This window comes from Amblyomma maculatum, chromosome 3 (assembly GCF_055883805.1).
Source record: "Amblyomma maculatum isolate TAMU_Amacu chromosome 3, ASM5588380v1, whole genome shotgun sequence".
Taxonomy (NCBI): domain Eukaryota; kingdom Metazoa; phylum Arthropoda; class Arachnida; order Ixodida; family Ixodidae; genus Amblyomma; species Amblyomma maculatum.
The window spans coordinates 149,037,874-149,051,408 of record NC_139346.1 but is presented as its reverse complement, the minus strand read 5'-3'; the positions used below and the strand labels follow the sequence as shown (position 1 = coordinate 149,051,408).

General features: G+C 45.1%; 1 protein-coding gene across 1 annotated transcript; it reads right to left on the bottom strand.

Annotated features, from left to right (window-relative positions):
* Window positions 1–11,103: 11,103 nt before the first annotated feature.
* LOC146196392 (uncharacterized) lies at window positions 11,104–12,934 on the bottom strand. Its single transcript, XM_084598167.1, has 3 exons — window positions 12,835–12,934; window positions 11,304–12,189; window positions 11,104–11,218 (listed from the first exon to the last, which is right to left on the bottom strand). Coding segments are annotated over exons 1-3 (891 nt in total). The 5' UTR covers window positions 12,838–12,934; the 3' UTR covers window positions 11,104–11,216.
* Window positions 12,935–13,535: the final 601 nt, after the last annotated feature.

Sequence of the window (13,535 nt, the reverse complement as noted above, 5' to 3'; positions counted from 1 at the left end):
GCTGTAATCCGATGAAGCTTGCTTTCCTTTCGACAATGTCTTTCTTTTCTCCCCTTACTACGGCATAAAGAATGCTCGATTGATCTAAACATCAGTATTTCAACCCCGGCTTTCACATATTTACTCAATGTAAGGGACGAACGCCGGAAATCCAGTGTTTTCTTCGTTCATCAGAATTTGGTACATGGTAGACCCCAAAGAAGAAAATTTTATTAGTTGCCCCACTTTTGGTTGGATATTGTCACGTAGTAATATGATGATGACCTAATTTGTGCCGCTGACGTAATGTCCTTCGATACTTTTTTTTTTATTCACAGAATGAGAATCGGCTGGGGCAATAACTAATTTCTGAAACGTAATTGCCTTGTAGCCAAGAAAGTGAAGGCCACGACGTTTACAACACTCTTATATTTACTGTGCAATATGTGAACGTCAGCTTTACTGGGACACTGCGAGGAAATTGAAATTGGCCTGAACTGGTAGAAAACCAATATTTTGTTTGTGTTAGGTTATATTTGTGGGAAAAGCCAGCTTTAGTAAATTAGAAGCTGCTAAAGGTTAAAATACCTGTATCTCTACGACGGGCTTCTTTTATAAGCGCGCTTCTGGGGAGCTGAACAATTTTGATCTGCTCCCTGGTTGATACACCGCCAACTTCTATATGGTGATCTTGAAGTGAGTTTCAAATTTGGCCTCATAAGGTAGAATGATGTGGGCTGAAATTTTTTTCGCCAGCCCTGCAATCCTATATTAAATACCTAGGGCTATTTATACGGGCCCTGTAGCTGACTTTCCTTGCTCAGCCGTGATCCGTTTTATAGCGTAGGCTGCCGCACCTAGGGGATTAGTGGAACGGCGTCCTATCAACGAGCTTTTTTCATTTGTGCATCGTCTCGGCATTACTGTGGTTTCAGGTGGCAGTTCGAGCCGTTGAAAAAGCACGTACACTTGGATGCCTTTGTCCATGGAACCGGCACTGCTGTCCTACGCCCGCTAATCATGCTTCTACACATCAGCTACTTAGGAGTTTACAGTTCTACTGTTGATCACTCTTTTTTGTGGCGACGTTATGTTCACCTCGTGTTTTCAAGCGTGATTTTGAAGTTATTTACAGTTCCTGCAACTCTGGCAGGCAATGTTGAGCCTAACTGCCGACTAGAGAAGGCTCAAAAACAGAAGCCTAAGTTGGAGTCATGTTCTATAGTGTACAATAAAGCTGACAACCCCGCAATTGAAAAATCGTATTAAACTTGGCAAATGCTTACAGTAATTGACGAGGCAGCTCAGGACTTCGTGCTGAAATATTAATCAGCAATTTCGTCTAAGTAGATACAGAGCAGCCACAATTTTTCTCTCGCAGATGTGGTTGAAAGTATACGAACTTTCAAATCGGTCTTCCTGGCTAATTTTTTTTTTTTAACATATAGATGATCCGGAGAAGTCTTATCAGGGAAGTGTCTATAGAGCTTGATAGGAAATGTTCTATATAGTAGCTATGCATTACTGTAAATGTTTCCATACCAAAGAAAATCAGCAGCTTTTTTCTGATGGAAAAAGCACGGCTAACATAACTTTTTTTTTGTAATTATGAGAGGTGGAACAGAACTGGTGTTTATTATGAGCTAAAATTTAAAGAACGCTAATTTCATAACTTCGGGTTATTGCTCGGAGTCCATAAGCGGCCAGTGATCAAAGGTTCATTAGTTCACGTGAACGATAAAGAAAGACGGGATTATAGTGCGTCTTGTTTTCGCTCTACAAACAGCCATGTTACGGGTGGAGCGCCAATGACTACTTGATTATTCTCAACTGTCGATATAGAAATGATGTGCTTTACACTTTTTCTAAAATTGTAGATGAAATCACCACCTCACCAGTTCAACAATGACAGAAGTTGTAGAAGATTCGTGAGCGTTTAACGAGCATGGAGCAGGAAGAATAATTTTGGGATTGGGAAATGCGAAGAAAACTGGGCGCCACGTTGGCACCCGGAAATCCAAACTAAACGTATGTTAGGCGCGGCCTGGTGCCTACTATCCGCCTTATATATTTATGGTGCCAGAACCCAGGAGGTTAGCGCTGCCTCCACCTTCGATCCTTTCTGGAGGTTTGCAGGAAAATATCGAACCTCTCGGAAGTATACCAACAGCTCTATCAGCGAACCGCACCGGAGACGAAGAGGGCTATACCGATGTATAATGAACACCTTATAAATGAAGCGCATCGTCCAGCGCGCTTTGCGCACTGTGATCTGCAATGAGGCGACATAACTTATGTGATTGAATGTAAGAAATCGGTTTGCCTTGAAATTGTAACACGCGCGACTGAAGACGCGCAACGATAATATGCGTGCGCGCAGTCGTGGGGGAAGGTATTTCTGCCGCTTTTGCTTCCTTACCGCCACAGAAGCGATGCCTAATTATTTCTTAACAACTTGCCCTGAACTTCGGGCCGCATATAATCTACAACTTCGAATGCGCGCATACCACCCTACCAGGCCACTTGACAAAAAAATAAGCAGACAGGGGCCTCAGCACTGATAGTTGTTGGCATATATAGTTGATACAGACGTGCATCTTTGTAGGTAGATCTCTTGTACCAAAGGTCATATTTGTGCAATAAAAAAGTCATGTTTTGTAACACAGGCCGCTAGCAAATGAACCGATCCACCAAGCAGCAATCTGTTTTTGTGCAGAAAGAGGGTTGTGTGAAAGCTATTTTTGGTCTCCACCTCGAGGTAACTAACCAAGTACATAGACCGGACTACCTATCTACTGAAGACCTGCCTTCTTTCTCAAACATTTTAATATTATAATCATTTTAAGACGATAGCCTTTAATGGCGCATGCTCGCGGATTGTGTGCGTTTGGTCGTTCGTAACGGTTCGTTACGTGGGAGGATGTAACAGGCAGGTGACATGGCCGAGAAATAACCGGACGGGGAACGTGCCGACATTACGTTTGGCAGGAGCTGCCAACTAGGGTTTCTCCTTTCATATAGGAGGGTGATATCAAAATCGCCCTGCCAAGTCGCATTCACGGTATCCCTAGGCCATGCAGGCACGTTCATATGGCTGGTTTAAAGCGGAGCTTTATATGTTGACTTGTAGCTTACGCTATCGCGTCATGGTGAATGTAAGAGCGAAAACAGAGGAAGAGCTGCCGTAGTGGAGGCTGCGGACCACCGCACGATAGAGGCTTTCGCCTCATCGCAGTTTAGTGAGTATTTTTGTTACAATTCCTTCTTTTTTCATGTTGCCATTTACACAATGAAACCGGCTAAAGACGACAATTTGATTTGTGGACTGGCAACCGATCTTTGTGTCAGGCTTAGTTTAAGTTTCTTTCAGTTATCATAGCAGGCGGCTATAGTGCTTTAGTTGCGGCACACTTTATGATTTCATTCTCTCCAGAAGCGGTCAGATTGCTGTGGAGGAATCGTTGCAATGTTTCAGCACTTTGATATTAGTAATGAATGAGAATATGCACAAATGAAATGCTTGTTCATGTCTAATGTCAGTTTCTTTTCAGCTGTTCGCTTTTATTTGTAGATTAGTAGATCTCTTTTAACCAATACGAACAGCAAGAAGGGAGGCAAAACAAACGCATGATCAGCCACTTTAGCACAAATAGAGGTAAAACAGGGTATATGCCTAATTATTTACTGCAAGGCAAAAGCTTAAGCGTCTTTACGTGTACCATCGAAGTGAGCGTGAGACATACCAGTGAAATAGCAGCACGTCAACCTACTGCTTGTTTGCCGGAAGCATGAAAATGATGTGGCTGCTACCACGAAAAGGCGTGATTTTGCTTATTTAAATTTTCAACGTAACTTGGCAGGCCAATGTTATTGACAATGTTTTTTTTAGGGTGTTGTGTATCCAGCCTAGTTGTGTCACCGGTAGCATTTGAATCGCGTAGAGTAAGGCAATACATTTAATGCTTTCATCTGCGTTTTTCACCTTTCTGTTCGTTTCCGTAATTCAATAATCGGGTGTTTCATGAAGTGCAACATGGATTTTCCTAAGCCTGGGATCGCTAGAATCGCTAATTCGCGAGCTACGCGTTCGATGGCGAGTAGATTTGGAAGTTGCGCTTCATTTTCTCTGCGCCGTGTTCTGAGGCTTTGAATTGGCTCTGACATGGTAATCGACATGTAGTCGATTACCATCTCAGAGCCTTCCGATATCAAAGAGCGACAGAGTTGGAAGCGCATGCCATACTAGCAATGCTTGCCGGTGTTGTGACCACACATAAGTACAAATCAATCGCTGCTAGTTTATGTCCTCATCCAAATACTCCTTGCCACACTGACAACTCCGACGATGCCGTAGAATTTTCTGGAGAACGAGCAGTTTAAATGTCTCGCTTTGAAGCCTTGGACGCGTCCGCTTCCTCGCTGAAGCCTTATAGGCAGCATTATTTCTGTTCATACAGCACTGATAGCACGGAAGTTCTAAAGGTGTCAGTTTTTGGAAACTCTAGTGCCGGTAGTGGCGCTATCAGCGTCGCCGTCTTTGTTGTGAGCCAAATGACTAGCATGACTCTGACCGGAGGTGGTTTCTAGGTGACATGGCAGTACATTCATTTGTCAGGTGGTTGTGTGCCATCATGAAATAACCTGGCAAGGATGAGCTGCCACTCTAGGGCAGCTCCTTTGACGTAGGAATGGAACTGTCCAGAGCCTTTAGATCTCAATCATTCCAACTACTGGAATGGGGCTCAGGTACGTTCGTAAGATTTTATTTAATCGGAGTTTGGTGTCTCTGACAGGAGGTTATGAGTACATGTCAATCAATACTTGTGAGAGAAAGTGCATGTGGGTCCGCAAAACAATCTGCAGTTGTATGGCCTGCAAAGGAGGCCATTAGTGGTGTCACGCCATCTCATTAAGGACTGTTCTAATACGCCGCTCATATTTTTTAACCCTTCGGCCCCCTTGCTTTTTCTTTTGGCACAAATCTGCGGCCTTACCAAACCAGATTTCGTAGAACCTTACTGGGATATCAGAAATGATTTCTATGGCAACGTTTTCTCTCCTAGTCCCCCCTATATTTTGTCAGGCTGTCATCGTTCTACACCAGGTCGAAATACTGTCCCTAACCGAGCCTTTATGATTCCATCACGCTGGATGAGCAGAGTATTGCAAGAAATGATTGAAAGATTAGGCGCGCTGCGGGAATCAGAGAATCAGATCCATCGGAACGCTTGATGTAGCAAGGTATACTCCCATACTCCCTCGTTTTCAAGTGGTAGAGCAACGCATTATGCCCCCATTAACATGCCCAACCATCCACCATGCTGGTACATTTCTACGGCTTTGTTAAACAGGGCGTTACACCTGTGTCTGGCAGTCTAGCAAATAATATGGTAGCTTACGACTTTATCCTGATTAGTATATTTGATGAAAGGGGGGGCAAAATATTAGAATTAGTTATTATGCGGGTACCAGATTCCGAGTACTCCCTTTTGTATATCTTTAGTAACACCGTGCGGGAGATGATTTGTAGGTGCCGTAATGGCGTTGAAGCAAGGCGGGACGAATGACGGGTGAATTCATGAGCATGGGTAACGGCCATTAGGTTGAAGAGGCTCTGGTATGATTGGCCTTTGTGATGAGGGCGACCACAGGAGCAGATTAACCTTAGACATTTCAAATTGTGAGGTAACTGTGGGATAATATACTATACTGTCATGCACATGTTATTAAGAATGGTCTGAGATACAGATGCCCTACATAAATATTCTTGACATTTTTCTGCGTTTGCTGCTAGTAGGTAAAACAGCCATACAAATCCACTGCTAAGTTTATGAAAAGGAGGGTGACAAGGAGTGAAATATTGTTACATACATTTAATAAAATTGATAAAAAGATTCTAATTATCCCATACGTCATAATTTATGCTTCTGAATCTTGTCCTGCGCTCACGAGTGTAATTAGGACTGCCATAGAAAGCTATTAGGTGGGTATTTGAAAATTAATAGCGCCGATGTAGAAACATGCCTAAGGAAGGTCGGCGGATATGTTTTAGAGCGACTACCGAAATATGCAGTGGTGTCAGATTCGAACCCTGCATCAAGGCAAGTTTTTCTTGTAACTGCGGAATTTCTGTGAGATAAGTATGGCCTTGCTTTTTTGCCAAATGCTGGGCTTGCATCGACGCAAATTGATAGTGAGTGTGCATTATTAAGCCGATTCCAAGGCTCCTTACATTTTCTAAATCGAAAGTAACGTTTCCGAGTGATTGCGTGGCCATATTTCTTGCATTGTACCACAAAAGCATTGTCATTTTAGTATCACCTGCACTGGATGCTGACAATAAATACATCAAACGCGGCTACTTGTGGTCGGGGAGACATAACAGCCGACGAATTGCGAGAGGTGCCTCGCATGTATCAGAAAAAGTGCGAGAGGTGCCTCGCATGTATCAGTTGACGCTGCATTCTGCAGCAAATGAGGATGTCTTCGCTCTCTATGTGGCTTCTCCTCTATGTATTCTGGAGCAGTAGCGCTTAGCAGTTAGCCCTCTGGCGATTTTAATAAAAATACGGATGGCAACACGAGAACCAGGACCGGAAAGTAGAGCCGGACACGATAGCATTAATAAGGCTGTCGTGCTTCAACTTCAATGCGGAGATAGCGATTCCGCCAAATTATGATCTGGCGCTAAAAAAACCTTATACTTCGCTCGTTTGTTCTGGCTAAAATTTACTCATATTCGCGCTTTTTCTGGTTGACTTTAGCTGCGCCATCAGCTAAGATCTCATCAGCTGAGATCGCGCACGTTGTCAGTATGCTATGTTAGAGAACACGGCTCCGAATATGAGGAAAACAGAGGCAAGAAACGTGAACGTTAAACCAACTTTCGTTTTTAACCTTCTGGTGCCTATATGCTGCGCTGCCAGTGAAGAAGCGTAAACTACAGTAAATCTCTTATTGAACTACGCGTTGGTTTCGCGGTACAAAACTGAGAAGGCGCCAAACTATTCAACTTCGTGGAGGGACCAACTGCGCGCCTACATGCTGCGTTGCCGCTGACACAGCGCATGCGTAAAGTATCTTCTTTACCCTCGGGTTGGTTCTTGCAATGCATTTATGCAATGCATTTCGAGCATTTATGAACTCTTAGTGAATACATTTGAAGCATAATATACCAAAATCGAAGCTAACAGCGAAAAGCTTCCGTATGTCGATAAATGAAATCAAATTTTTTCAAGGTCATTGATGCTGGAGGGCACCGTCAAAAGCGAGATAGTGACTTAACCCGGGACTATGTCCTCTGTCCAAGGCAACGGCAGTTTACAAACTTCGATGCGTTTTCATTATTGAGTGAAAAATAAATTTAAAAATACACGGAATAAAGGAGCACGCACTTTACAAGTATACTTTTATGCAAAAAAAAATAAAAGTGCAGCTGCGCTGTTCATCTAGTGTCACTCTGAGGTTATCACCACTTAGGTGCAGTTTCATGTCCTTCTTCGACATCGACAAAGAGCGACTCACGCAATCACACCTTTGATACATTATTTCACTTTGTATGGTTCCACCGAGTGCAATAGACGAAATATTTGAATCACGTTTTTATTGTGCATTTTTCAGTACTTTACAAGGATTTTATATTGTGTAAGTTGTGCATTAACGCGCTTTACCACAACTTGTAGCTCATTACCCTTTGATTTGTTCACGAGGGAACGCTACGGCCGCCTGCACAAGCTCGTACGGCCTTTATTTCAAGCAGGAATTCTATGCGTGAGCAATTCCAGACATGTGCCCACTATATTGAGTCAGTACTGAAGCTATGCAATGTCGTCGCGCCTCTTATGTCCGACGAGGACAAAGCGGGTTATTTGCTGAAGGGCTTCACTGAGGACATCTGCACGTTCCTTATCAGCACGAAAAGCCGTGACACTGTCGCCGATGTCGCACGGCATTGCCGAACATTTTAGAATATAAGATGCGCCGAATAACACCGAAGTTCGGTCGTTTGGACGCAGTGACAACAATTGCTGCCATTGAAACAACTTCCGAAGTCACTGATCTCGCCTCCACCATCTGCCGGATAGTTCGAGAAGAATTGTCCCGCTCCCAGGCATTCCCTTGTGATCCTACGTCCACTTCTATGCATGCAGCGACCGGTAGAGCCTTTTTCTATCAACGCAGCGGACTTTGGTGCGCACTGCACGCCTCCCAATTCTCGACCACACAACGCTTCGAGGTCGCGCCAGGACCAACGCTACTAAAGCGGCCTTTGCCCCTACACGACCAGAACGCACTGCGTGATGCTTTGTGAATGGGTCCCGGCGCCAAGAACCTTTGTTCGCTCTGATGAAGAATGTCACGCACGAACCATTGATCGCCCGCATCGGGCTTGCTTCCGCTGCGGAAATCCAGGCCATATCGCAAGATTCTGCCACCGCCGTCAACCTTACCGATACGGGTCTCCAATGTTCCCAGCATGACCGGCTTGCTAGGGTGCATCTACCATGATTGCATATTCATCTTCTCCAACCGAACTTCCGCACTACCCGTTGCAATTCGTCTCCGGCATCAGATCGGAGTGTCACTCCTCCTCCCGTATTCCGCACGCGGCGATCTCCGTCACCTCGTCGCCGGTTCCCGCCTCCTCGTCCGGAAAACGAACCAGTGCGACAGATGGAGGTGACGCCGCTGGAACTTTTCTCTGTTCCAATATTCCTCCTCCCGTCTCAGTTATTAAGAACAAAGTTCATGTGGTCGTTAATGGCATGTCTAGACTAGCTCTCGTTGATACTGGTGCAACTGTTTCTGTGGTTAGTATGAAATTTAAAAGCCTGCTGGGGCGCAAAGTAATGCTTAAGTGTGGTGAAGCCTCAACGTTCTGTGGTGTGAGTGGCGAACCGCTGCGTCCTTTTCGAGGGCGTAATCTTGAAGTTAAATTGGGTGGAGTCGTTCATCTAGCGGAATTCTTTATTATTCCTAGCGCTATCTATGACGTCATATTAGGAATAGGCTTTTTGAAGCAGTGCCGAGCGATGGTCGACTGCGCAAGTGGCGAAGTTTATTTAGAGCGTGCGAATGTTCCCAGCCTAATAGAAAGTACGTGTGACGCCAGAACCGTACTTTGTGTATTTCACGATACCATCATGCCATCGCGGGCTGCAGTGTGTGTTCCGGTGTTCGCCGCCCTTGGGAAAGGTGAAATGTTTGAAGCGCTAGTAGAACTAGTGCATCCGACCTGCTTAAAGTCTAATGTTTAGTGTCGCACTGCTGGCATCTGTGGTTAACGGCAGCGCGTGGTTGTGGACAATTAATTCTTCATCTCTAACGGTCGTTTTACCTGGTGGCTTAAAACTTGCTGTAAGTGAATCCGATGCACCTCCAGCTGTGGTGTCGGTCATGACTGCCCTGGCTGAACCCGTTCCAGCGTCCAGCGCTGAGCGCACTGTTTTTGGAATGATCAACAAAACGCCGAGGACAGCTTAACGCCGTTCACTTGCAGATATTCTGTCGCAGTACTCGGCTGTCTTCGACTTCTCCCAGCCGCGTGGACCACCATCTATTCCCATGTCGCCACAAAGAAGTGGAAGTGGAGCTGCTGAACGGAACAATATCTTACTTCGCTCGTCGGGCGCGACTCCGTCCTGAGTGAAGGTTCCACGCCGTAACAGTACATAGACGTGCGACAAATGATGGTGGTTTCAGATGCTAGTAGACACGGATATATCCGCCGGTGCATCTAGTACGTATACTCGGTCTACTGTGCGCGTCATATGGTTGCTTGACGACGTCACGGTATCTTGATTGGCATCGCTGGAAATTTGCGATCACCTTGCCAGCACAAAGAACAGATATCAAATGACAGTGGCTTTTGTCATAATGGGACATATGTTTTTGATTTAAAAATGAGAAGTGTCAAATATAACCCCCAACAACTGCCAGGGTGCATTCATTAGAGCATAGCCTGCTCTCATCCTCTCTAATGGCATATATTGGTTCTCTAGTGTTCATTGTTAACATTCATGCCATTGCAGTGAATGGACTGCATCAGCACGAGCAATAAATTTTAAAATTGTGCTTAGGTACACAGAAGAGCACTTGAGAAATTTTATTTTGAGGTGCTGGATATGACTAGCACTATTGCGAACGCGTTAAATCATGGACAGATATTCTAAGATGTTGCCTAACTGCCGAAAATATAGACTCATGTCAATCAAGAGTTTTTGATGTGCTGATGAGCATGCTCCCAAAATCACTGCAGATAACATCGTTAAAATGGACAACTTGGTGATGTCATTGTAGAGATGAGTCTCAGACTAAACGAGGAAGGAACCTCTCAGCGAAATGACTTTTCCAATTTTGCTCCTCCCGCATCACAAAGGTATAAGCAAGAAATAGCGGCGATCGCAGTATAACCCAACCTAAGTTGTCGTTTTTTCCTGAGCTCTACTGTGCCATTTAGATGCTGCGATAACATGACTGTGTCTCTTGAGAACCAAGCAAAAATTAATTAGGGATTACTGCTTGAAAGCTTTAATTTCAAGGATATCATCCTCGCATTTCTTCAAGTTTCCTTTCAGGTGTCTGTTTATTTCTGCCTTGGAAGAAAATTTTTTAAGCAAATCGGTATGGTTATTGGCTTTTTCTAGGCTCCTTTTGAAGAGCTACATTAAACTTCAGAAGCAGGCATGTGATATTTAGCTTTACTGTCACCACAGTGAAAATCTAAACTTGTTTATTTTAATTAAGTGTCGAGATTTTGTTAATAATCATATTTTTTGTGCTGCAATGAAAACATCTTTTGAAAAATGGCTTTTTCTTTTCGCTGCGAATTCGAATACCTGCTAAAAATTGTGATTACCTTCTCTGCTGAACTTGAAGCTACTGCTTCAAAACTTTTAAAAGATGGCACTAACGCCTTTATGGTTCTTCCACAACAATTTATGAGTCAAAGTTAAAATTATATCAAATTTGGCATCAAGTTTGAGAAGCAATGCTAACTTCAAAGGCTGGTTTCCATGACCAAGCAGAATCCTTTGCCAGTCTTCTTCATGTCCGCCCGATTGCCCCTACGCCCATACAAATGGTATCGGTTGTGTATCCACCAAAAACCCGAGACAAAAGGCCTACAGACGAGAAGTTTATTTCAGGACCATTGTCAAAATTACTGATAACAATCTTGAAATTTCCTCCATTGCATTGTGCTTCAATCCTTGTGCGACGTTTACAAGATGCCGAATTTCTGCAATGTGAAGGACATTTTTCATGTTAGGGAAAAAAACGTAAAAAACAGCCAATTTTGAATGTACAAATAACCCAGTACTCACACTTCTTCTTGCGGAGGAGGGTAGCGTAGCTCAGTGGGCTGCCGAGACCATAGCCATAGTTCAGGCCATAACCGAGAAGACCATGGCCGTAACCATAGTGGCCGGCTCCATAGCCGAGAGAGCCAACACCGTATCCGTAGTAAAGTGGGGAAGAGTGGGCAAGACCATAGGTACCGTAGGTAGCGAGAGCTGGGGCAGCATGAACGGTAGTAACAGCTGGGGCAGCGTGGACGGCAGTCACGGCTGGGGCGGCGTGGACGGCAGCAAGGGCTGGAGCAGCATGGACAGCAGTGACAGCTGGGGCAGCGGCAACAACTTGGGCGGAGCGGACAACGCTGGTCACGGCTGGAGCAGCAGCATAGGTGGCAACAGTTGGGGCGGAGGCCACAATTGGAGCGGACTGCACAACCCTGGTCACAGCTGGGGCAGCGGCGTAGGTGGTGGCAACCCTGGTGACGGCTGGAGCAGCAGCGTAAGTGGCGACGGCTGGAGCAGCGTGGGCAACAGTGGTAAGAGCTGGGGCAGCAGCGTAGGTGGCAACGGCTGGAGCGGCGTGAACGGCAGCCACGGCTGGGGCGGTGTGGTAGGTGGAGACGGTACGAGAAACAGCTGGGGCGGCGACAGCGTAGCTGGCAGCTGGGGCATATCCGTAACCGTAACCGAGGCCGTAGCCAGTCAGACCGGAGTAGCCAATGCCGTGGGAGAGGCCGTAGTGGGTGATGCCGAGACCGCCATAGCCGAGACCGGCATAGCCGAGGTTGCCGTAACCAAGGCCGTAGCCGAGGTTGCTGGCAAGGGTGTATCCACCGGTGGCGATGCCGCCAAGGTGGCCGATGCCGCCAGCGAAGGCGCTGGTGGCCAGGGCGAAGACGATGCAGGCACGAAGCTGGGTAAAATGAATTGTTCCATAGTGTTAAATCACAAAATTGGCCTTTTTCTATCTCGGGATTGCCAGCTTATTAATTATGAACCTATAAACAATCAGTTTAAAATTATATGTTCTGCTCTATTTGTTATGCCTTACAAGGTTGAGAAGGTTGCTGAGAATTGCGTAACGAGTCGCCAACAGGGCAGCATAAGCTCAGGAAACGTTTACGTCTAAATGTTACACTAGCTGCAGCAAAGGAGGGAAATGTTAACGAATACAATTTTCCTAATCATTCGACAGGAATTTACTTGGGCACTTAGCATTATATAACGAATGTATTTCAAAGCGCCGTGGACGTCCTCTGAATCAGGTAATTACCATATAATGACATCTAGTGATGGAACCTTCAAGAATATTATTTAGGGTGTCGTCCAAAGATTAAAAAAAAACATTCCTTACTTTTTTCTCAATCGCAATTATTCCAATTAATGTTCTGTTAAAGTTAGAGCTTAGACAATGCATCAGAAAACATATTGAGCTCATCGCAAGGAATTATTTTCCGAATCTGGGACAAAGTATAACAACAAGTGTAAATCTGCGAACTGCTCACATTCCTCAGTTTGAGCTTCAATAAACAAAATATAAAACAGTGAGGTGACTAACCATGTTGGTCTTCCTAGTCCGTTGGAGGAGCAGAAGCTTCTGATGCGTACCGTTCACGCTGAACCTTTTATACCTGATAGTCGGCTGTAAGAAAAAGCACAAACTAGGTTGTACTGTTGGAGAGGGGAAAGTCAGCAACCTTGCTAATGTAATTTTTGTTCAGCTCAATGCTTCGCGCAAACCCAGTTTCGCAACGCGTAATAAGTTGCAAAGGATCCATATTCATCTCAATGTCTTCCATTCTTTTTTGCGTGTGGGCTGCCTAATGCCGTCTTTTCTTGGTTTAAGCAGCACCAGTCATGCGCGTTGCACGTGCAAGAGCTGGTGTCACACTGGCACGTTTGCGACAATCTGGAATTACGAATTCAGCCTTAGTCACTACTGCGGATTCGTGTGTGTGTGGTGGGGGGGGGGAGCAGAGAACAGTTACTGGCGAGGGACTGGGAGAATAGTTGCAGTAACCATGCAAAGGCCACTCGGAGTAGCACGGCGCATTTTTCCTTTTTTTGTTCTGTCGATCTTACGAAGGCGCTTCGTGTCTCTGAAACGTTCGTATTTTATTCCCGGATCTCACGTATTAACAGAACCTAAAAATCAAACGAGGCGATTTGGGGAAGATTTTCTAGACTATTCTTCACAAGGGGTTACTAGAGAAGCGACGTTCATTCCAATTGATTTCGCAGGAGAAGCTGAGCTCGGTT